This window comes from Vidua chalybeata, chromosome 12, assembly GCF_026979565.1.
Source record: "Vidua chalybeata isolate OUT-0048 chromosome 12, bVidCha1 merged haplotype, whole genome shotgun sequence".
NCBI classification, from domain to species: domain Eukaryota; kingdom Metazoa; phylum Chordata; class Aves; order Passeriformes; family Viduidae; genus Vidua; species Vidua chalybeata.
In genome coordinates this window covers 13,462,095-13,487,593 of record NC_071541.1, presented here as the reverse complement: position 1 = coordinate 13,487,593, position 25,499 = coordinate 13,462,095, and the positions used below count along the sequence as shown (strand labels likewise).

Here is a 25,499-nt window from a genome sequence, read left to right as displayed (position 1 = left end):
TTCAAAATAAAACAGCTTTATTATTTCAATTTGAGAATTAATAAAAGAAACTATTTTATGTGTACTCCTGTGAGGTAGCCAGGACAGTTATAATCCCATGGCATTTTACTAGTCAAAATACCCACATGATGAAGAAAAAATGTTCAACAGCAAAAATAGTGTGCTGCTATGCTTTGAGAGTTTTAATGGACACTCCAAATAAAATCAATATTTTAAATTAAAAAGGGGTAAATCTATGATTTATTGATGGGGTTGATTTCAGAATAGGTTTTCAGAAGTAAGGAAAAAAAAACAGTAAAAATATGAGAATAGCAGTAGGTGCTAATCCCAGAGTTATGCCAGTAACTTGAATTTCAGTTCTGGGTTAGCTTTTATTTAAAATAGGATTAACGTTATCAAGCTACTGCCAGTTTAGTATTTTGAAAACATTCTGTGGGGTAATGTGAAAACTCTAATAATTTCTCCAGGTTCCTTGTGGAATTTAATCTATGCAGTTGGTGGCACTCTGATCTAACAGCTAAAGGTAAGTGTGGATTTTTTTCCTGGCATAATGGCAGAAATATCTAGAATAATTTGGACTTTTGAAATTCAGATGTGTGTACACCATTTTAGATTAAATAATAAACATCTGATAATAGTTTTCCTCCCATGCCAGCATTCTGTTTTGTTAATGTTTCCTAAAACACAAGAGAATTAAGATCTTCTATGAATAACCACTAAGTGCTTGTGTCCACTCTAGGAACACAGTACACTACTATAACAGAAAAGTTAAAATAATAGATAATGATTAAATATGTTTTTTAAAAACATTTTTCTTCATTCCAAAACAATCTTTGTGAACAAAGCAATTATACTGTTTTAGTTATATGATTAGTTGTTTTTTTTTTCCCTAGAGCTGCCATAAAATGTAGTGGAGTTATTGTGCTGGAAAATGCTCTTTCAAAAGTGTACATAAATATGACCATCTCTATTATTTCATACAAAACTAATTTTTAAAGCTTAAGATAGTGGGTTTTATGCTGAAAAGGGCTTATCTTTATTTGTTTTATCTTTCCATTCAAAATAGACATTTTAATGTATTAAAATTCAATTTATTCAAAATAATTTTTTTAAATGCAGAAGCTTAATTTGAAATAATGGAAATTTTTAATACTTCCACTAAGAATGGGAAGTTTTCAGTGTAAACTGTATTTCCATATTTTAACAGACTTTTAATGGCATTTTTAGAAGTGTTGCTCAAAAGTAAAGGGCCACTTTACAAGAGCAGTGCTCTTCAAGTGACAATTTAATAGGCAAATTGTGCTGTGTGTCATTGACTGGTGTAAGGATTTCAACTGAATTCTTCAGCTTCATATTTGCATAATTCTTAGCAAAGCAGGGGATAAAATTGCTGCTTTAGGCTTCATTTAATATTTGCATTGCCTGGATACAAGGCTATCTTTATGCCAAAATAATATCCTGTCTGAAGCTAAAATATCAGTCAGGCCCCTAAAAACCAAGACAAGACCAACTGTTCAGTGATTTCCCGGAGTATGAAGAGAACCATCCCTGACACTGAGGCTGTGAAGGACGGCCAGGTTTGCTGTGCTAGACCCAGAAAATGCAAAACTGTTCCTTGAGGAATGGCAGCTGTGCCTGTCCTAGTCCTTGGTGTTTGCAGAGCAGCCAAAGCAGCCAGTGTAAGAAATAAATTCTTTTTTTTTCCAAGTGTACTGTACAAATATGCCTTAAGATATCTTGGCATGAAACATCCAGTGGCATTTGCATTGTATGCTAGGGAAAATATCTTTCAAACACAACATCCCTCTTCATCTCATGAAAATGAATGTCTGGTTTGTATTTTGAGAGTGCACTCATTACAGAAGAGGCAATAATAACTTGCAAACTTCCTTTTATTTAAAACAAAAGTATCAGTGCAGCACTTTGATAGACCAATATTATTGAGAAATTTCCATTCATGTTTTAGTTGACAGTGAAGTTTTAATTTCACACGTCACTTGCTGCATTTTTTTGATGAGTTAAGAGTATTGGAAATACCCCCTCAACATGCTCATTGGAATCCCAGTACTTTCAGGGTAGTGCTTACCCAGCTCATATCTGTTTAGGTAGCCAGGGATGGCTGTTTGGAAGCAGCATACTTTAGGAAGAAAAAGCAGAAGGTATTTCACAAGAGAGCAGGAGAGAAAAACACGTGCTTAGGTATTCTCTTCTGTAAATTCTATGTTACCACTAAGAGTTGTCATATTTATGACTGCACTGCATGAAATTAAAATTAATAAACTTGCACATTTCTTTTTTACTTAACAATGTTTACCAGTACTCAGGAAAAAAAAAAAAATCAGTTCCTCGAGTGGAGAAATTGCTTCCCACTCAAATTGTGATGTTAATAGAATGTGATGTGCTATGAAGATGCTGGAGGGTCCACACACACCTGCCCATTGCCAAACCCTACTATGGAAAAAACTTTTGCACAAGATCTTGTAATTGCAATCACATTTGTAAATGAGAGAGAAGAACCCCTAAACCTTGGGCAACCGAATCATCTTCTGGAATCTAGTGAGGTGCAGGAAATGTGAGACCAATGAATCTTTTCAGCCTTTCTAGCCTCTTTGTTACACAAGCCATGTGTTGGTGCAAGTGAGGGTAGGTTCAAAACACAGGTGATAAACTCCAGTCATTCCTGACAACAGAAAAGGAGAACAGAAGAGAAAGGGAAGAGGTGCAGTAGAGCTAGTAAGACAATTTTCTAAAAAATACTGAACTATTAAATATCTCACAAGCATAGTGAAATCATAAGAAATAACAAAACTTTTCTGACCAGCTTTAGTACCTCCTTTGAGATCTGTGCATTTGGTGGAACAATTTTTGTTTTTTTGTTATATGCACAATCTGTGAACAGTTCAGAAATGCATGCCCTGGTGTGATTGGAAATGCAGATGTGTGGCTCCCCTGGCACTGCTCAGTGGATGCACCACTCACTCTGAAACAGATCATCTCCAGGGGAAGGTCTGTCGAGCCCAAGAGCCTGTTCTGTGTAATCTATTTTTGTCATACCTCATCTTGTTTTCCCACTTAGCAATTAGTTTAAGATAGGGCTAACATTTGTGCTGATGTGCAAAGTGTATCTCTGTGTTAAGGAACAATGAAGGGGTGGGGAGGGAAAATAAAGGGAATGAGGGAGAAACAATGTGTGACAGATACTTCAGAGTGAGAGCCAGAAGAGCAGCTGTCCTGTAGTTTGACCTTGAACCAGCCCCACTGCTTCCTGGTAACTCAGTTTCCCAATCTTTAGGATGGAAACAGTGACATTTTTTCCTTGCATTGCAAAGACTTCAGATTAAAGGTGCTATGGAGTCTTAATTATTACTATTTTGGGAAGCAGATAACAAACATTGCTGTTGGGTAAAGTAACTCTTCTGCCTCGCCCACCCACAGAGTTATTTTAACTGATGAAACCCTACAAAGATTCCCAAGCTGTAATATAAAATAGATGTTTTGGCTTCAGTAAAATAGACCACAATTTGCATACCAAATAAATGTAAACTCCCATGAATAAAGGTTAGCGATGCACAGCACCACTGAGATAAAAATGTCAGTAAATCCATCTTGAATCTACACGGAAAGAATAAAAACTCATGCATAAACGTAAAGTAGGTTGGCAATGGCTAAACCATTAATAACTACTTTAACAGTGATGTCTTGCAAAATTACATTCCATGGATAAACTTTTTTTTTTTTAAATTTAATTGAAAAAATAGTGTTATGCACTGCCTAGGAAATCTCACAGGGTGGCAGAAGCTGAGTAACATTTCCGTTCTCTGCGAGCTCTGCAGTACAGCATCTCATGTTGTTCACAATTTTGTGTGCTGTTCTTCTCATGTTAACATCAAGATGTTTTTTCCTGTGCCTATAGCGCAGAGGTTGAAACAAACCCTAGAGCCCTGTGACACAGAATATCCAGCCTTTGTTTCCGAGCGCACTATAAAGGAGACCACGGGGAATATTGCTTGCGATGACTGTTTCAAGTAAGCCCTTTCAATTTTTTTTTATACAACTGTTTGTGACAAAGCAATAAAACTGAATTATTCAAGGCTGTGTTGAAGAACGTACAAGTCTGTTGTGTTTTATCCTGTGTACTGACCTCTGTCAAGGTGTCGTTTCTCCTCTTACAGGGGTCACTTAAAACTTTGATGCTCTTAAATTAAAGCCGTGCCTATTACTTTCTACCAAAAAAATGTAAAAAAGGTAGAGGTTTATGTTAATTTCAAATAGTGAATGTTTTAATACTTTTCCTAAATACAGGCAGCATTCTAAGGGCATAGTCTGTAAGATTTGCATTGAAAAGGTAAGTGCTGTTCAGTCTCCTGTCCAGGAGTGAAACCCTGCTGGATAGGTTAGGAATTCCCTTGTGGTAGAGTGAGAGCTGATTGTTTTACTGGAATGCCAAACAGAGTTTCCTTCTTAGAACTGTTAGTCTGAAAGAGTGGGAGATGATTAAATCTATTCTCCAAACTTTCGGTGCTGGGAAGCTGAGTTAATAATAACAAATCTCACATGACAGTGCTGTAATGTCATTTCTACCAGTGCTCCTGTAAACTCATCCCTTACAGAGCTAAAAGAAGAGGAAGATTTCAGTCTAGCTTTCTTCTTTCACACTGAAAAATGTGTTTTCTCTGCATTTGGTGCCCATGTGCCGTGCGTGACATTTTGACTGTAGTTCTGGTACATTTTAATTGTGAAATTGCATAGGTATTGCTTATGCAAATTTCTGTACTTTGATAAGTCTCTTAATTGGATTTCCTTTATGCTGAGAGGTTGTCATCGCCAGGTAGATTAGTATTTACAGCAATAATTTGTCTATCAATAGAAATGTCAGGAAGAATTTATAAGTTAAACAAAAACTGTTACAGCTCTTCCTTTCCAGGCTAAATCAATATGCAATTAGCAAATAAAGGTGAAAATTTTTACTTTGAAGTCAATAGGTATGCTTCTGGACTTACTCCTAAATTTTCTTCTTGATATTTTCATTACTTTAAAACAGGAAACAGGAGTAAGTACACTGCAGATAAATTTTAAGTGCTAATATTCACTTTTCATTTGCTACTGACCAACTTTTAAGTAGAAGGAAATTGTTAATGTCTAGTATGAATAATTGGTTTTATATGGCTTTGTGGAATAGAAGTATGAGAGTGCTTTGTAAATTGATGCTCTGGAACCCTTTAAGTGCAACAATGGGTCCCACTGCCTGAAAAGTACAAGCTCAACAGAATCAAGCCGTGATTTTTCCACTTGACATATCAAATACAATGAAGGTTACACTGCTGTGAGTGCTTTGTGCCAACATTGTAGAATTTAAGCAGCTGTATTTTGTGATAATTTAACAGAAGGTTACTGAGAAGTTGTGCAACAAATTATCATGCAGTCCTGGAGGTGTTCCAGGCCAGGTTGGATGGGGTTTTCAGCACCCTGGTCTAGTGGAAGGTGTCCCTGCCCTGGCAGGGGGGCTGGAACCAGATGGTTTTTAAGGTCTCTTCAAACCATAACCATTGTATGATTCTGTTTAAATATTGCAAACAGACATGATTCCATGCAAAGAAGATTAATTTAACAGGACTAGGTTTTCTCAAAGGAATGCAGATTTTAGTCTGTGTTCCTAGGTAACTTCAGGTCAAAGGAAATAAGTTTCAAAAATAATACAATTCTGCAATACTTGGAACGCACCAAGTTGGAAACTGAGTTTAGTGAAAATTATAGTATTTCAAAAATAATGCACTAAGATCTTTTTCATAGAAAAACATTTTGTGTTCCACTGTGGAAAAAAAAATAAAAGAAAACCCTGTAAGTTGCAAACTGATCTCAAGGCACCCATTATTTTTCTCCACAAGCAATGGCAAAACCTAAAGAAATAATCCAGAAGAACTATTAGATTCTCATGGGAAAGTTGTTCGTTATACCGTTTACCCACTGTCATTAACAATCTACAAATTGCATCTAAGATTGCAGACTGCATCGGATTCCAAATATTTTTGTTATAACCCAGGACACTTTCCCGCAGAACAGCTAAGGAATTTGACCCAAAGTCCTTTGTAGACCTACATCTTCTGACCCAGTTTTCTGTTTCATAGCCTCAGTACCAATAAATATTTTTACAAGCAAGTGTATTGCTTAATATTTGTAATTTAAGAATGATGGGCTCAATCAGTCAAAATTCAGATTCAATCTTTTATGTAGTAAGTCTGGAGCTGACCCTGTGTCCGCTGCTTAACCTGTGCAGCATCACTTTGAGCCAGTGGGGATTGTTTTCTGTGTCCTCCTTGGATCATGTTATAGGTTAATCTGTGATACATAATTGCAAATATTTATTACAAACACAAGAAGATAATTGTAAATATTTACCCGATTATGCACCCTGTTGAATACTTGAACTACTTGAAAGACATTAGAAAAGTCAGTATATTGTGAAGAGGCTTGCAGACAAAAGTTGTGCAAATACTCTGCTTTAAGCACGTTTGTGTCAAAAGATACCCCAGTCCCTGGCTTTTGTTCCTGCAGTGCCAGGCACTACTATAGAGCCCTTGTCTGAAAAAGGAGACTAAAAACAGTCTCTTAGTAGAAGTAAAAATGATGACTGATGTTAATTGAAACCATATAATGTTACTTAGATAAGACATTTTGGGGCACAAATACTGTGGTTTTGCTAACAAAGTCACAGTCATAGCCAGCAAGGTCACAGGGTGAGGGGCAGAGGCTCAGTTTTATTCTGTCGTGGGTGTGCTGTTACTGATCTTATAGAAATACTCTGCCCATGCACAGAGGGACAGTTACCAACTGCAGTACTGAAAATTCATAAACATTTCCAATCATAAATTTAATCATGGGTACTTGGATTTAAATTGAAGTATCCTAAAATAAATCGCACAGTAGAAAGGACTACCTGCTAATTACTTTTTTAATAATTGGCTCACGTTTACAGCCACCTTTGGGAGCTCATTCAATGGAAGGACACCTATACACTTAAGCAGGCTTTGAGTCAGGCACTAAATATATACAGATATATAAAATGAACTCCCTATATGTAAACTTATCTCTTACAAGCAAACTACTTTGGGATAAATTGCAACGTTTAAAAACGATCTTCAAAAATATAGGTTTTATTAAGAAAGCAGGAGCCTAAAAGAAAATAAGAATTAACATAATAATGTCATTAGGGTCAGGGTTTGGCTGTCCCACCCCATAATTTGTTGTTATTCAATATCCCAATGATTATTAAATTAATCTGTTATTTAAACAGCAATCAAAAACAAGTCAACCCACATTTTCTAAGCACTGTCAACAAGAGAGAAAAAATGGGATTTTTTGAAAAATCTGAAATGGTTTCATATTTTCCAGTAAGCTATTCCTTTTTATAGCAAAAAAAAAAAAAAAACTAATAAAAAATAAACCCCATTACTTCTGAAAACTTATATCACAGACTGTTCTGTAACAGCCTCAATGTTGAAAGTAATTAATTGCTAAAGAGAAATATTTTTTCTTTATCAGTCTCAACTGGCACTCTTTCTGTGGAGTCAGAACTACACTAATGACAGATGTACTTGGTATGTGCTTTAAAGGTCTTGTGCTGCTCAGAGATGAGTTTCTGATTAGACATTAAGCTTGAAGTTTTAGACTTATGCAAACCAATGTTCTTCAGCAATGCTCATTGGGTACCTCACCAGTTTTTGCTTTCTGGGGATCTCATCATAACAAATTTTAGTTGCACTAAAAGTGTCTAAGAAAAGAATCCTTAGAATGTCAAAGTTATTATAAAATAGAATTGATGATGGCTGTTAAGATTTGAAATTGTTTGCCAGTCTTTTTAGTATATCCTCCCATCTCTTTGTAGAACAAACAAAAATGTTTTTTGTCTAATTGCAAATCTCATTTATACGTGAAAATTCAAATGTTTTCATTTAGCTTCATTTAGGAAAATACCATTAATTTCAGCTATAACTGCTATGAAGGTGAGTGTACTAATTTACTTCATCGGACTATTTATACTTTAAGCATATATGTTAAAATTTCAAGGCTGCAAGGAGCCAGTTGAGTGCATAGTTGCCAAATTTGTGAGTTCACTGTAAAAACCGTGGGTATACAGATTAGGCAGCAGTTGCACAGTCAAATGCTTAAAAATTTGCCCTTTTAACCTCTCCTGTTCATGTGTGATGACATATTGGACTTGGATGAAGATCAAAAATCTGGCCTTACTTCCAAAAAATTCCCCTTTACTTTTAATTGCAGCGCTCATGGGTCTACAAGGTCAATACCAAAACCCCAAAGAAACTGTTTTGTTTCCAGTTGAACCTTTGTTCACAATCTTAAGACACAAAGAGGAAAGTAAATATAAGAAAGCCATATTGTCACTAGGGAAGCAAGGAAGCATTTAGGTACAATTATCTTAAGCCTGGGAAAGGTTTATTCATGTTTTATGCCAGATACAAAAGATTATTGCATTTACTTTACCTTGCTGGCCATCACATGTAAATTCCTGTTAAAATGTATAGGAACTACTTATTTGAATAAACACTGTCCCATGTATCATCTATTTGTCCCAAGAGAATGTTAGCAAGCAGACATTAAGTTAACAAGGAAAACCATCAAGAAACCAAATTGTTTCTCTTGCTTTCTCATAGACTGGGCATTGAATGCCATTTATTGTCAATAAAAGAGGTAGATGGCAATGGAGGTGTAGTTCAGGATGACACTGAACCCTTCATGTGGATTTATAATGGCAAATTTCAGACTTGTCCACTAAATGCACAGATTTGGCAGTAACAGATAAATAACAACACAAATGAGATGCAGACTGCTCAGGGAATGAGTATATTAGTGTCAGGAGCAGTGCAATCTGCAGACGTTAAAATGGAAATGGTTTTTAAAACCCACTTAATCTCGAGACATACCACCATTTGCTAAAATATTTCCGCATTTCTTTCTCAGTAGAGGCTTGCCAAACTGCTGTACTTGATCATGTTTAAAATGTGAAAATAAATACACAGTTCAATTTCCCATGAAATAAATAATCATTTGCCTTTTCAGATGTAGTTAGTTTACTTCTAAACAAACCAGCTTGCCACATAAACCAGCCAAAGCATCCAGGGCCAATTTCTTCTCTTTCAGCGCTCTATCGATGTGCATCGAATGTCCCTGTGTCTGTCCTCGGGCATTAAATTATAGTCAGTCTTCTAGAAGACATTTTAGATTGTATTCTTTTTGACTGTATCAGCCTTTTATGATCCTGAGGGAAATGCTGTCTCTATTTCCCCACCCTTGGCTGAGCCTTGTGTGTTTTTGCACTGTTCTTTTCCAGCCCGGTACCCGCGGGACGATGGCACGTGGGTGGTTTGGACCCGTGCCCCTGCTGGGTCACAGGTGTGCTGCAGCCAAACTGCTCAGGACTGCTCTTCACAGTGCTGAACAGACCTCGATTTCTGAGAGCTTGCTTAGATGTGCATGGAGCTAAAGGAATATCTTCAAGGGAAACTCTGTATTTTGCATGCCTCAGCGGTTCATTGTTGAAGTCTCAAGGATCACAATCTAAGTATATGGAATTATCTTGCACTTCTCTTTTAAAAATTAGATCTTCCAGACTTGAAGAATACTTATGGCTGTTAAAAAGTCTTTAAATCTGAGACAACAGCAGTATTTCTAGAAACTTATTTTAGCCAAAACCCCAACACTCTAGAAGATCCAAAAATACTTTTTCCTTGTTCTTTCCTTGTAAAAAGTATCAAATTATGCAATTTAAACTGCTAGAATTGTTTATTAAAGGTCTTTATACTTAGCTTAAAATGTTATATTGTGTGTTACCCACACTTCTCCACTTGCAGGCTGAGTAACTTTCTCTTCACTTCAAAGGCACCAGTGATTATAATGTTTGTCATGCAGGTGTAATTTAAAGTCACTGCATGGGCAATTTAATTCTACCCTTTGATAATGTATATTTTGAATGACCAGTTCAGGAAACACTGCAAATTACTATTTTCATTTAAGAAAAAAGGTATATAAAATAATAGGGCAAGACATATCTAAGTTACCAGGCAGGTCTGTGCCTGCCAGTCATCAGTTTAACAATCCCTTGGACAGTTTTCAAGGCTGGAGAATTTCTGTTTGCTTGGGGATTTTGGATTTTTTTTTTTTTTTTCATTTCAGAACATTTTTAGTATGCTTGCTGAATTCTGGAGCATTTTAGTTGTTTGTACACAGATTGCCACCCTATGTCTCTTTCTGTAAGCACTGTAAAACCTTGGAATTTTACTGAAACTGAAGTTTGGCTACAGGTTTTCTCTCACCAGTAGGATGAGATGTGCATTCTTTCTCTTAACTCCTCACTTCCAATAAAACCCCTGCAGGGGAATGTGATGATCTGCACCCATTCACTCTTCATAGATAAAATCAGTACTCCATTAAAATATAAATCATAATCTACTTAAAAGTTAGCTTAATTTTACATTTTGAACAAGCATTAATAAATATTAATGGAATTACAGATAGCAGCTGATGCAATGAAAGGATGCTTTTTAATGACAAGGGATTTAAAAAGTTGTATGTATGCTGTAATGTATAGAGCTCAGTAGTAATATATTTTATTTTTATTAACAATGGCTTGGGATAGGAAAAAATGATTGAAATTGAGAAATGTTGCAATGAATTTTTAAAGCCGGGCACAGTTGTGAAGAATTGGTAATACTGGAACATTAATTTTAGTTTGTAATATATTCATATGATAGGCAGATGAAAAACAATGCAAACATGGTTTAGACATCTTTACATGGAGCAATTTCCTTTTTAAAGGGTTTGGGATAGCCTAATGAATATTTTAAAGCCTTTAACTTAGAAAAACAGCATGAATCTTAAGATTTGAGACACATGCAAGGAACATTTGTATATTATATAAAACAATACAGAGTTTTAGCTGGCTGTGGAAAAGATGGCACATAGTGTGCTTGAGTCTTTCAGATGTGGCCTTCTCAGTCGTTCCTAAAGTTTATGTTAAGAGAAATAAATTAACAACATCCTTGCAAAACACACTGGACACATCCAATGAGGAGTTTAGCTCCAGGATTTATTACTCTTTTAATGTGAATCTCCTGGTCATTTCTGCTTTTTATACTTCAATTTTTGTTGTGCAGCTCCTTGCTAGAGTCATGTTGTTGATGAGACTTGACCTAAAGTTGTGGAAAAGAGTAGTTACCAATTCTTGCAATTAAATGTTACTTTTACAATGTCATATGATATCTGTGAGCTTTCCTAAACCAGAATTTATCAACTTGCTTTTTAATCTTAAAATTATATTTAGAACCTCGCTTAGAAATCATATAGCATTTTAAAAAACACAATCTGAGATGTCTCTCAATACAAACCACAACTACTTGTATAGAGCTAAAGAACTCTGCTAAAAACACATATTTGCTAACATGCTCTAGTGGAGCTGCATTTTTTTGCCTGGATGTCTTCTCTGACCTCTCTGTTGTGGTCTTATTAACCAGGTGTCACTGCCAAAAGAAAAAGTCTTTAGCAGACCTCTGATATGATTTGCTTTGTGCAGTCACTGTGTCTCCTCTGTTGGTCACTGTGAGCACAGAACCAGGTACCAACCCTGCTTGTGGAGACCCCCACATGTCACACAGCTTGGGTTTGTTCAGGGGTATGAATGCTGGCAAATATTTAAAGTTTGTTGGATTTCTGGTCTTGATTTCTTTGAAAAAATAAAAATTGCCAGTACATTTTAAAGCTGGAGGTCTGAAACTCTTCATTATCCTACACCTCGTATGGAAAGGTGGCTGCACTAGAAAGGTCACAAACAGTCCAATGCCTCACTACACTGAGGACCTTCTGTCATCCTAAAGGCTGTACACTCTAAGTTTTTGGATGTTTGCAGGATTCCTAGCATGCAGTTGGTCAAGTACTCTTGTCTGAGCATCAGTTAATTGAGATAGAATCCCCTCCTGGTGGGGAGTGAGGGGTTTCCAGCCATGGCACAGCTCTGTGGGGCTCTGAGCACTCAGCAGCACAGCAATGGTGAGGATGACACTGCTCACCTAAATCCTCACTGCTGAACTTTGCTCTAAGTATCTTTGCACTGATACCAAATTGCACTACAGTCAGTCAGGCTGTATGTGGTGGCAATATTTTGCTAGCATGAGGTCAGGATCCAATTCCAAGCCTGAGGCTGGAAGTTTATCTGCCTCTTTTCATGTGAGAGATTTTTTATACACTGCTCAAGCTCTCAGAAATGTTGTTATTGGCATATATGTTATTTTTATAAATTGCATTAAATATTACATTCTGTATCATCATTTATTTGGAAAAAAAAAAACCATGAAAAAACACAAAAACCAAGTAGCACAACTTGACTGTGATATAAACATTTCATTCATTCATTGCAAAAATGTGATAAGCGAGGGAGATGTGGGTTGGAAATGTGGCCAGCAGCCTGGAAAGCACATGATAGGAGTTGGGAAACAGCAAAGTGGATATCTGCACTTCAGCTGAATGCTTAAAGTTTGTTCCAGACCATTAGGGTTGAACGTTTGCAACCAACAGTTTTGTGAGTAACACATATTTGAGTGCAGTATGCACAATATTTTCCATTTACTCTGCCCTCATGCTGTTTTTTTTTTTCTCTAAAATATAGGAAAGATTACATTTGACAGATGTGAAATGTAATCCCAAAGTTACAACTCATCTTAATCCAAAATACTCCAAGTTCATTAATGGAGGTTTGCAGGCAAAAAATATACTGAAAGAGCCAGAGGGAGAAGGCTGAGTTTACAGTGATGCTCAAGAGTCAGAGTGGCCACTGAGGGCTATCTAAGTTGAGTTCCATGGAAAATTAGACACTTCCTCACATCTTTGCATTTGTTTAGGTTGCCAATTTGAAAATATTGCACTGTTTATTTCAGTTCAAGCTACTCACAGTGAAAAAGTCTACCGTGCTTTGTAGGATTTGTCTGCCTGAGCAAACAAGTGGTATTTAAAGGATCTTTCCTACTGTCACACGAAAATGATTAATATGATTATGTATGTGCAGGAGGGACATTTGCTAACACAGTACCCTGATATTCTACTCATAATTTGATTTTAAGTCCCACAGTCATCACTGTGACATTAAACGATAATAGTAGCGTTCCAGTGGTCATTAAGGAAAAAAATTAAAAATACATACATGGATTTTTTTTGCCCTTAAATCAGGCTGCTAAACCTCCTGAGCATGGAATTAAAAGTGAATCTGAGCAGTGATTTAAATATTTATATTACTAAAATCCTGCCTAAGCCATGTGTTTGTCATGACCACATATTCTACTGCAGAGTGTCTGTTATAAAGACAGATATAACAGCAGGGTATTTTTGTAAAATTAAAATAGAACACTGATTATAAAATACATATAGATATAGCAATGGCATATAGATCAGCAATTATTACCTATGACTAAGGGTTTTTTTTAATTAAAGTGCAATAATGAAGTATTTCTGTAAGAAAAAAAAAAAGAATTTTTAACAGGAAACACAGCATTGTTTTTAAACAAGTTTAATTGCTTTTAGTGTTGTTGCTGTGTTCAAATCCTCCCCAAATTACAAAGAAATAACTTCCATTCTTCAGTATAATGAGAAGATATTCTCTCTAAATGTTCTGGTCCCACAAGCACAGTTTTATCCTGTGTCTTCCGAGTTCCATGCTGCTTGACATTAGTTCTGTTCCCTCTAACACTTTTCAGCCTTAGCAGCTCTTTGAAGATAATAGGGAGCCATGGATCTGAAAATCAGAGAATTCTGAATGCTCTCAGGAAGTTCCCTGCCATTCTTTGTTGCTGAAACAAGTCTTGTAGCAGTGTCAGTAGCCACCAGAGCTAATGGCAGCAGGGCTGCAGGCCAGGAAAAGGAAAATAGTCCTGTGCAAATGACCAAGAAATGGTGGTGTTTGGGATCCTCAGTCTGAACAACCCATTATCACTGTGCCTGCTCTTACAGCTGCCTGGCCCACACTCAGGTCCATACAAAATATGCTGAGTTGAACCAGTTTCCCTAAGATTCACTGTGCTGGGGCTGTGGAAGTGGCTGCTCATTAGCAGGGAAACCGCACGTCTGTGTTCAGTTTACACCCTGTCCAAAATTTAACACCAGTGGACAAGGAAATGGATTACCTCTCCTGCATGGAAATACAGAGACTAAGCTGCTAACTGTAATATTGATTTCCTTTAAGAGCAGATGCTCTAGTCAAATGGTGGAGAGTAAACAACTTAAAGGTTAGGTTTGCTTAGCTGGACGAGACACATCTCTGGTGTGTCTGAAATAGAATTACCTCAGCTTTGCCTGTTATTGATCCAGCTATGCTAGGAAAGGAAAGGGGAAGCCAACAGCATTTCAGACACAAGGTGTTAAGCCTGCCACATACAGATTTTGGACCATATGATTGAGGTATTTGTAGTGAAGCAATGGCCTGCATTAAGAAGGGAAATCAGTGACTCACAGAAGTACGTGATCTGCAAGTTGGCCAGTGAGCAGGACCTGGTCTGTCAGGAGATACAACAGCCAGGAAGGAAAAAAGGCACAGCTCTGCCTTGCTCCTGCTGGGTCTCGCTTCCATCAACATGGGAAATGCTCCAAAATCTCTAAGGAGACAGACTGCAGAGGCCTCATGGCAAAGCCACCTCCTGCAGCAGCAGCAAACCTGCTTCCCTAGATCCCTGTCACTGCTTGTCCTGTCGTTCCTGTCCTTTCCTCCATCTTGGAACATCTTCCTTCTTTTCCAGAGAGATTTGTCCCTCTCCCAGTTGCCTCAAACACTTTGCCACCCAGGGGTTCAGAGACAGAAAGATGAAAGAGAAAGAAGTGTGGAGAGAAGGCAGTGCTGCAAGGGTAGTGTCAGCTCAGTCCCTGCTTCTGTACTGTATATATTCTAATTATTTCTCCTCACAGAAGAAAGTGATTCTTATAATGTGAATTTTGGGAATTAGGTTGGGGATTTTGATTTGTTTGGTTTTTTTTTTTTTAAGCATAGTCTGGGGAAGAAATTATTATAACAATAGAATTTATAACTCTTTAAAGACCTTTAGACTTTTACAAGTATACAAATATACAAATAAAAGGGAGAGATTCCAATTTAAATTTAAACCAAAAAAAAAAAAAACAACAAACAAAGCAGAAAAAACCCAACAAACCAGATCTGAATGTAATGTGCTGGCTCTCTAAGAACAGGTGTTGTAGCTCACACTGAGCTTTAGGTGTCATGTTTCACGCTGTCCAGGACACATTTCTCTGCAGGATCACTGTCCATGTTAGAGAGAAGGACCTCCTGCAGAGGATGACTCAGATCCCCAAAGCCAAGCTCCTGCCCTGAATTATCCTTGAATAGTCTGAGTCTCTGCATGGCCAGAGTTGGAGGTGCTCACCCTTCTAATGCAGGAACCTGAGTTATGTGCTCAAAGGCAGCACATCACATAACTTACACTACAGCGCTGTTGTGATGCTTTCCAAGTTATAGGCTGTCTAAAGGAGTTAGAAAGAGCTGATTATCTGTGGGAAGAGTCATTTAGCCACCAGACACGCATTAAAAGTGTGCTTTCTTACCATGCCTTGAGAAGAATGACTACCAAATATAATTATGAACACAGCAGTACTTGAAGTCCAAGTCTCTTTCTTTATAATTGCACAATGAAAAATTAATTTTCAAGGAACAGATTAATAAGTATTGTTTTTTGAGCAAATATTTTCTACTTCCAATTAAAACATGAAGCTGTTTTTTTTTTCCAAAGTCAATTTGCATTTTATTTGTGCACATTTTTTTATATGGACCAAAACCAAAAGAGGTTAAAAAGAAACAGATACTGTGTATGCAACATGACAAAACTGTCATGTAACACTCTGACTCAAAATACAGAGTTCCTTGCAGACTTACTCCCTGTTGTTATTTTTTCTTCATTAACAAAATAGTTGGGCGTAACTAGATTTTCTTCCTCCCTCTCTGTCTACCTCTTTCAAGTATTAAATTTCTTCCTTCCTCACCTTCCCCACAAAGTCAAGAAACAGTTTGTTTTCAGGTCTGTTTTAAGTCTCTGAACCTGCACATCAAATAAACCAAGCTAGTTCCTCAGTAGTTGAAAGATGGAGGAGAAATTATTAATAAGCTCCTTATTGAGTCAATGTAGCTTCTACAGGAACCCCAACAGTTTAGTCTGTTTCATATTTGGAGATGTATGTAAGTCTATTCCTGTGCTGCCCCTATTGAAAGATGGTGATGATACTGCAGTGGACGAAAAGGATTCAAATCAAAAGATTTACACTACTTAAAACAAAAAGGGCTCTATCCTTTAAATGTGAAACATTCTCCATAATAATAAGGCACTTAAACATAGACTTACTTTTGATTGTTAAAGCAGCAATAAACTTCAGCCAAACCCCTTACTCAGTCCTTGAGAGCTGGTTTCCATATTACCAGGGACACAAATGCCAGCTTAAGCCAGCAGGTGTTCAGAAATGGTTATTGTAAGAGAACCTTTAGAGACTCACAGTGGATCTCACAGAAAGATAATACCATTTTCCCTACTTTGTCAGAGACTTCATTTCTCACTGCAGCCATGGAAGCTGTTTGCTGGAGGTTTTTCTCCCTTGCAACAGAGCCTTGGCGTACACAGTGAAGTATTTTGGTGGAATGTCTCAGTCTCTGAAAGGCTTTGGTCTGACTGTGTTTGTGCACCTTTTGTTTTCTCTGAATGTTTGGTTCCTGGGACTTACTGGCATGAATGTTCAAAATGAATTTCAAAGATGCATATGCATGTCACCATGGGAACTGAAGGCTGGTCTCAAAGAGCAGAGCTGCTGCTGGGATGATTGTGTGCTTTATCCACTTTGGGCATGGAAGCAGTGCCATGTGAATTATCTGAATAGTCACACAGCAACTGTGGTGGTTACAACTGGCACAAACTTCTTTGCCACTGATCTGGTGAGGGTAGGAACATCTCATGACTGTGAAATAATCTTAAATTACAGCAGCTGAAAGAGGTATATTTTGTTTGTGCAAACTGTTAATAGAAAAGAAAGCTAAAATGGACATTTTTTGCCCTTATTTATTTGCTCAGCTCGATCTTGGTCTTGAATTCTCTGTCTTCAATTGTTGTTATGTTGGCTTTACAACTTCATTTGCAGATTATGTTTGAGAATTGTGTAAGGGGAACATCCATATACTGCTTGATGGAAAGAAAACATTTTCTTTTAAAATTACTTCTAGTGGGAGGATGAGAAGCCAGTTGTTTCACTTTTCAAGATATTAATTAAGCTGTTATTGTGCACTAAGGAAAAAAAATGCCACAGTGAGCCAAAAGTTTCAGTGTTTCATGATTCTTAATTGCTCTCTGACAGCCACCATTACCTTAGACACTTCACGAACTTCTGTACTAGAAGTTTGTACAGAAACTGTAGGTCTGTAAGAATATTCACTGTTTGGTAAACGGGGTCAATGTACTTAGTTGATGCCTATGATGTAATTCCTAAGGTAGCAAAGAGGGGTTTTTACTTAACTAATATATTGCTCTTTGAACTTCCTTTAATTCCTAATTTCCATCAGTCAGTGCAGGTACTGCATTCCCCAAATTGATGAAGTCAAAAATTATGAAGGCTTGCAGTAATCAAGCAATACAGAAAATTTTGCTAGACTTCATAGTTTAGTTGTGTAGTAATTTATTCAGCATCATAGTTCTGTACTTGAAACATTCTTCTGGGTTAAGTGCTTTCATCCCAGCTAAGTGAAGTGATGGGAGTTTTTCTTCCCCCCTCTCTAGTTTGAGGAAGGAATAGCCTTCTACTGCACAGCCCTTATGGCACCTCAAAGTGGGTGAAAGAAAAATCAGAATGGGAAATTGCCCAGCTTTCATGAGCTGGCATCTTTAAACCTGGCTGCTTTCCACAGGCTTCAGTGTTCACCTGGGGACTCACAAAAAGGGCTGTCACAAACGGGCTTGAATTTGGGCACACCACAGGTAAAACAGAAGAGTAATTACTTCCTGTTCAGCAAAAAGAAATTAATCATTTAACATCCAATTAATTGTTAAAGCATTTTATGCCCATCAGGTTCTTTTCTGACCTAGTTTTAAAGATACAATGCATATGTTTCAGACTGCACAAAATGCAAATTGTGCCAATTTCTGGCAATAAAAGTAATGGTTTTTCTATCCTTTACTGTTTGATTTATTCATAGCTGTTTTGAGAAATTCGTGCAGTACAATTTTGGTGCTATTGCCTGCTAAAGATTTTTCCTCCTTTCCTTTTATTGGCCCCATTTCTCCCACACACAAATCCACAAAGCCACAGATGCTCCATTACAATGATGTCAGTCTTGCTACATGCTCCAGCTGTTTGGTAGGTACATTTATAAAGTTCAGCCTTTTACATTATGCCATAAATGTATATTTCATGTATAAACATAAAGTTAACATATTGCAGATCACTCTAAGTGTAATTTTAATGGAGGTTCAGTAAGTTTAAAAAATACTGAAAAGCATTTAATCTTTCCGTTGGCAACATTTTTATAGTAAGTTTTCCAAATTTTTTTTCTTAGGCTAGGTTTAAATATTCCCTGCCCTCTCTGCTATTTCATCTTCTGTGATCTTTGGAAAAAGCAGGGAGTTATTATAGTAAGACAATATGTATTTTAAAGAAAGATGTCTGAGGAAAAATATGTTTCTCTCCACATTTTCTTGGTGCTCAAACCCTCACTTAGCATTCTGTACATTTACCAGCCAACCACACTGCAAAACACCTAATTCTTGGAGTTGCCAGCTTTCAGTGATATTCTATATGGCCAATATGCTGCTGATAGGATGTATAAATCCTAAAAGATTGTTTCAAAATTTCATGAAGAATTGGATCTGAGCTTAAAGCCATTCTTTGTATTGTGTCCTGAGTTTCAAAGGAAAGGCTAAACAGTGTCTATTTGGCTCTGCCTTTTGCCCCTTTTCTCTTTGGTAAGTGCTTAAGGGTTCAGCTCACTGAAACTCTGTGCATCATTGACTGGTGCCCACAGGATCCTTCCCAGGTCTCCCCTGGGTGCCTTCCTTCTTACAAGAAATGTCTTTATTTTTTTGCTCTCCCTTTGAGTTGCCTACTTTGTCTTTATTTGAATGTGGTGCTGTTATCACCATATTTATACCAGATAGTCATTATTCTAAAATAAATCACTGTGGAAAATTTGAGGCCTAATCTCTGTTTTGTTGGCTCAGTAATAAAATGGCTCTCAAGAGGACAGATGAAAGCTGAGATCAGGAGCTGCTGGTGCTTCAAGCAAGACCCAGAGTGCACAAAGGCCCTAATACAACTGTAGAGACTCAAGTTTGGGACTGTGAGCTGTCAGTGTGTGGCTGCAGAGGAACCTTCATTAGTGTTGTGGATCTGTTCCATTCCACACTGTACATACATAAAAGTCTGATAAACTCCTAACAGGAACCAGTGGCTCAGAAATGCTGATAATGTCACCATTATTTGTTTTCTTTTTAATTTTCAGGTCTTTTGTTATCCAGCAGATCCCAAGTAGCAACCTCTTCATGGTGGTAGTAGATAATGAATGCTTCTGTGATTCTATCCCACCAATTACCATGGCACCTATAGAAATAAGATATATCCTTTTATTTACAAACTGGTCAGAAGAGATTCAAGATGCAAATATTGAAAAACTTCTTATCACATAAAACTTGCATTGCATGACATCGTCACCCATTATATGTGCTGTTTGAAATTAAGCCTGGGAATATGTTCTCACAATTTTTTCAATGAGAATTCACTTTTTTTTTTTCTTTTTTGTACAGCCAATATGAATTAAGCAAGCACACTTACATGGATCTTATGTAGCATAAGGTCATGGTCATCTTTAGACAGCTGAACATCTTTCAAATTAGGCACTAAGTATGTAATTTTCTTATAAGGATGGACCTCCCTCTAACATAGATATCTCTTTATTTAAGGTTTGACTGGAGCATTGAAAATGTTTCAGAATCTGGCTTTCCAAAACTACAAAAATTTAGCAAAATAAATATATGACTTGATTTTTTGGTTGCCCCACTTCCTATTTTTTTTGCTGCTCTGTAGTTCAGGTAGTTCAGGATTAGTTTTTTCCCATAAGTTGGAATTTGTCAAAAGCAACCTGTAGTCTGCTTTTATTGCAGACTTATGAAAAGACAGGTCAGCAGTGTAGGTGCACACATGCTGTTGAAAACACAGATCACAGAGAGGAAAGTGCTAGAATCACTTTCCTTTCCTTGTGGTGACCACACAAAGCACCTTGGGGTTTTAATGAGGAGGAAGAAAGGAGCTGAAAGATTTTCACTGTATTCATTTCAAAACACTCCCATGAGAATGTAATGCTTAGAGCATCTCTCCTTAACTGCCCTGTACATAATGAATCCCTGAAATGTGAGCGGTTAAAATCTCAGAAGATAAGAAGGCGCCCAGAATCTTGTCATGGATTTCACCCTGAAGTAAGTGTCTATCTGCTTTTCCTTTCTTTTGGACTCTGGTAAAATTTTTATTTCTTTAAAAATTATTAATAGGAAAAGTATCTTCCAAGATTAAATGCTGGGAAATATTCAGAAGACTCAGAAGCCAGGGAAGTGAGGGATATTGTAAGTGCTACAAGTCTTTTTTGTACACATGTAGACAATGCCTTGGGTTGCTGCTTTTGCAGACTGGTTTGTATCATGTCAGAGAATGTGGTAGGGTGTGAGCACTGGCAGCCAGGAATATCTGAGAACTTACTCTGGCTCAAGCAGTGACCACACAGGATTCCTTGTTAGAGATGCCTGGGAACTTTATGCTGTTAATGTTTGCTTCAGTAATTAGCTTCAGTATCATACCTGTCATGCTATAGTTGTTATGCTCACCCAAAATATTGCTTGGGAGGGATAATGACTCCTCCACTACATTATTTACTGCTCTGTGTTCTGCATAATGCTCTCACACAGTGCCAAGGAGAGCTGACAGAGACCAGGATGTGATTCCAGTGGCTTGTACAGCATAGGTTCATTGACATCCTTTTTACTCTGGAGTAACTTTAATTTCTGCCTCTGCTGATATAATGCATTGTATAACAAGACCTAAAGTATAAAGTGGAGGGGATGGTGTTGTGCTTGTTGTTTCAGCCTAGAACCTAAACTTGTTCAACTCAATATGTGTACTTGCATTACTTCCTGAGTATATTTAATTTATGGTCTTTGTTGTTTGCATCAGTGCTCTTATGCTTACGTTTGCTAAAAAATCATGTGTCATAATTGACTGTAGTGGCTTGTATTTATTTTCCTTTCTTGTTTTATTTTCTTTAGGAAAATGCAAGAGAATGTGGCGGTGTCTCAGGCCTTAGTGCTAAACCTTCTCTTGTTCTTCTTCCTCTGCTATTGATGATTTTCTCCAGGTGACATTGACTGATGTGTTCAACTGGCATGCTAAAACATGGATAAACTGTGAACTGGGAAATGGTGCAACATAGAGGACATGAAATATAGTCAGAGCATCAGCATTTCATGATTTTAAACTGTTGGTGATATAAATTCTTAAAGATATGTTGAAAAAAGATTTATCTTTTTACTTTGCAAGTCGTGCAGATGTGAATTTGGCATATGGCAGTCATGATTCATCAAAAAAGGACTTGGTAGATAGAGGTGACCATTGCTTTGTCCCATTGAAAACAATTTAAACTGTGTACTTTTTTCAATAAAGTATATTAAAATCACAGTTTCAGAGTGTATTTTAAGTATGCTAATATATTTGTTCAAATAATGAATGATGGGAAGAAAATAAAATAAATGGATGATATTTTATTATGCTTTTAGCCTCTTTCTGAAAAAAAATCGGAGAAGGAAATGGGGACTTGGCTTTTACAATAAGGCAGAATAGCTTTTATTAACAAGTTAAGGAAACACCTGTGTGTGTATGAAGCTGAGCAGGTAATATATGGTGCTGAATTATAAAGAAGGTTTGGTTTCTAGAAATAGCCATAAAATATCTTACCTGCATTTAGAAAGTGAGTCAAAGCCTTATTAAAGCCTTCTAACTTAGGCAAGCTTTGGGTCAAATTGGTTGATTTGGCTGCAGATGGCATAAATCAAATACTTTTCATCTATAGGAATAGGAAGATATGTAGAATAGCCCAGATCAAGGGGTGACACTGTTCTCGTGTTCTCATCTCCTGTCAGACAGGAGAAGCTCATTATGAGGAAAGTGATAAGCAGAGAAAGACAGACTTGCAACACATCTGTGTCAGCAGAAACCATTATTGATTTTCACTGAGTGTCCCTGTTGGTAGGCAAAGATCTAGACCAATATGTTTTTATTCCAGGCCTTACATTCTTCTTTGTAAGGGAAATGAGGTAGTAAAGACGAGCATATTCCTTTTGCAATTGGCAGCAAAGTCCCTGCTGTGGATATATTTGCTGAAGATCTTTATCTTTGAGCTATGATAGTCTCAGTTTGTCTTTGGAGTTTTATAGAATGCTGTCAAAGGATAACCTGTCCTTCTAACAATATGGTAGTTTAAATGCAAAATAAAATACCACTGCTCTAAATCTGGTGCTTGGAGACTGCAGTTTCCTGGTTGGGTGTAAGTTTGCTTTCAGCCTTAGATAAATGCTAAGCAGATTTGCTGTGTATCTTGGTTGGGAACAGGGAGCTGGGCCACTGAGAGGGGATTTGTTTTAAAGAATTCTACTCAGCTTGTAAGGGGAAGAACTAGTAAAACAAAAATTCCACTCCAATGCTTTAATGGGTTCAAATGCACTTGTACTTCCTCTGATTCTGAAACCATACAGGTCTTTGTACTCATAAATTTCTTTTCCTCATGGTTTCTTTTTCCTTTTTTTTTTTTTTTTTTTGAGTGTTTTCCTACAGACTTCTTATTGGTCTCAAAATCTCTCACTGTGGAATAATTTTCCAGCTGACATTCAGTCAAACTGTTGTCCTCATGACATATTTTGTTTACTAAGCAAATCGGGAACTCAAGGCATTGTCTCCACTTGGGCTGACATGGACATCCTGCTCTTCTTTGCTTGGTTTTTCTCTGAGCTCCATTCCCCCTGACCCTTCATCATTCTTGCAAAAAATTAATGTCAATACTTTATAAATATTTTAGTTTTTGATTCTCCTTCTGATTTTCCAGAATTCACAACATTACAGCCTCACAACACTTTTGTATATCTGATTACATTCTTCTGTAATGGTATTTAATGGTTATAGCCAATATAATACAGGTGATTTTCCTTGTTAGTAGAATGTGGAAAAAAGAATCTTTCTCATTAGAGCTAATGAAAAGCTCTGCATACAACTGTCTGATGTGTTAATCATCATTGCTTACAAAGAAAGGAAATGCATTCATGGAGAAAGTGTATTCCTATAGAAGCTAGGTGAAAATCTGTAATAGTAATTCATTGTTCATTTTGGGAAGAGGTGGGTGGTTTTTTGATTGCATAGGAGCCAGGGAGTGACAAGAAAGACTAAAGCATGACAGTCTAAATTAATATTGAGAAAGAGGTTTAAATATGGGTATGTAAATTAATATTGTTCATAGAAATGTGACAGTTCATTTTCACACACTAAGGCAGAGTTATGAAGGCAGAATGCATTGGTGTATTCAAACAAGTCACTGTGTGAAGCAGAGTAATCCAAGTCAATTGCTAAATGTAAAAACTGTTGTTTTATGAATTTCCATTTCTCTTATTGAAGCCATCTTTTTAATTTTGTATCTATTGCTTAGAAGTTTCTGGTGCAGTGTGAATCCAGGTTGATAAAGGCAGTCATGAAAAATGGACACAAGGCCCAGGGACTCCAGGGTGTGTGTGTGCACCAGTCAGTCCAGAGAGAATGGCTGCAGCAGGAACAGCCTGGGCTGAACACAGAAATGATGGTTATGAGTTTCATGGGACAGAGTTCTCCAACAGGGGAAACAGATTGAATCTGTTGAAACAGATTTCCAGAAAAGCTGATCTCATGCTAATGTTGTTCCTGCCTGTGTTTGAGTTTGCTGGTCCCTGGGTCATTACCTCTGAAGGTGTGAAGATGCCGCGCCATGAAGTGGGTCTGTGCTGTCACTCCATAGCCTGTGGCAGATCATAGAAGGTTATGGAATTTAATTCCATTATCTCACTAATCTGAGATGCTATTTTTCTTAAATACTGAAATTATTATGCAAGGTCTGATGCAAAGTCAACTGTAGTAAATAGCAAAAGAAATATGTGTGCATGTGTATACATACAGCTGCATATGTGTGAGCTACATATATTTTTAATAAACAGGAAATTCAGACATTTTCTGTATCTTTTATCTCCCTGAATCTGAGGACAAATCCGAGGAGAACTGGGACAACTGTACAATAATTTTCTGCACAGCAAGAGGCAGAGCTAAAAGCTTTTGCTTTTGTAGGGCTTGTATCTTTTTTCTTCTTTACTTTCTTTGCTAATGGCATTGATTTGCAACTTATTAGCCCCAGCTGCCTCCTCTTCCTTTAATCTTGATAAAGTAAAAGCTGTCTGGGGGCTCAGGGCTGGCCATGGACACACCATTTTCTAATAGTTTTGTGTGGGAAAACTGTCCATAACTGTCAGTGCTGCAAACACTCCTTTAAAATCATGTAAGCCAGAGAGCCTCAGGCAGGTTTCCACAGCTGTGCTATCTCCTCTCATTGTTTTTGTGACACTGAGACTGCCTGACCCACTGTGTTTTGCTGCCAGGGCCAGCTCTGCAATATGTGTGTTCGGCGACACAGGTGGCTGCCCAGGGCAAGAAGATATTAAAAGCAGCAGTAATTGTTTCATTGCCTAAATGGCTTCAAGAGAGTGTTTCAGTTTTCTCCTGATAGCAGGAGCCCCAGAACAAGGCACTGGCCTCTTTAGCCCTTTGAGTTCACAAGGCAAAATAGAAGTTTGGCGCAGAAGGTTTGTGGCTGGAAGCCTCCAGTTATTTCCATGTGTTTCCTGAGCTCTTTATGGCCTCCAAGGACTTTTATATCTTGGGACTTTCTGTGCCTCAGAAATTCCAGCTTGTACAGATTTAATGTAAATAGGCACTCACAATTGGAAAGTTTTCTGCAGAAGAGTGCATCAAAACCTTTCACCCATGGAAAATATTTATATTTGATTTTCCTACTTGATTATTCTTTTCCCTGAACTGCCCCAGATATTCCCAATAATATGCAGCTTTTTTTTCTACTTGTTCAAATCCTTCCCCATGTATTTGACTGCCTTGTTATTTATCTGGTGTACAACAACATATTCCTTGTGACAGGTCCAACTCCCATGTATCTACTGAGAGAGAAATGGTTCCCATGCATGGAGTCCAGAAGGTCTCACTGGAGTTTATCACAATCCAGTCACAAGACCATTTTCTTCTCTTGTCTTTAGCCTTTGGCCCTTAAGCTCAGATCCTATTTCTTCCAATATAATAATATTCTTGCTGTAGTTCCTTGGGAGGATTTATGTCCTCTTCAAGATTCA

The 25,499-nt window shown here is 37.4% G+C and overlaps 1 protein-coding gene across 1 annotated transcript in view; it reads left to right on the top strand.

Annotated features, from left to right (window-relative positions):
* Positions 1-21,836, top strand: part of CACNA2D3 (calcium voltage-gated channel auxiliary subunit alpha2delta 3) — a 389,950-nt gene extending 368,114 nt beyond the window's left edge. The window contains exons 34-38 of the mRNA XM_053954145.1: positions 468-523; positions 3,914-4,025; positions 19,532-19,644; positions 20,419-20,501; positions 21,342-21,836. Of these exons, the coding sequence (XP_053810120.1) occupies positions 468-523; positions 3,914-4,025; positions 19,532-19,644; positions 20,419-20,501; positions 21,342-21,434 (457 nt within the window). The 3' untranslated portion in view covers positions 21,435-21,836. The remainder of the gene's footprint in view (positions 1-467; positions 524-3,913; positions 4,026-19,531; positions 19,645-20,418; positions 20,502-21,341) is intronic.
* The last annotated feature ends 3,663 nt before the right edge of the window (positions 21,837-25,499 follow it).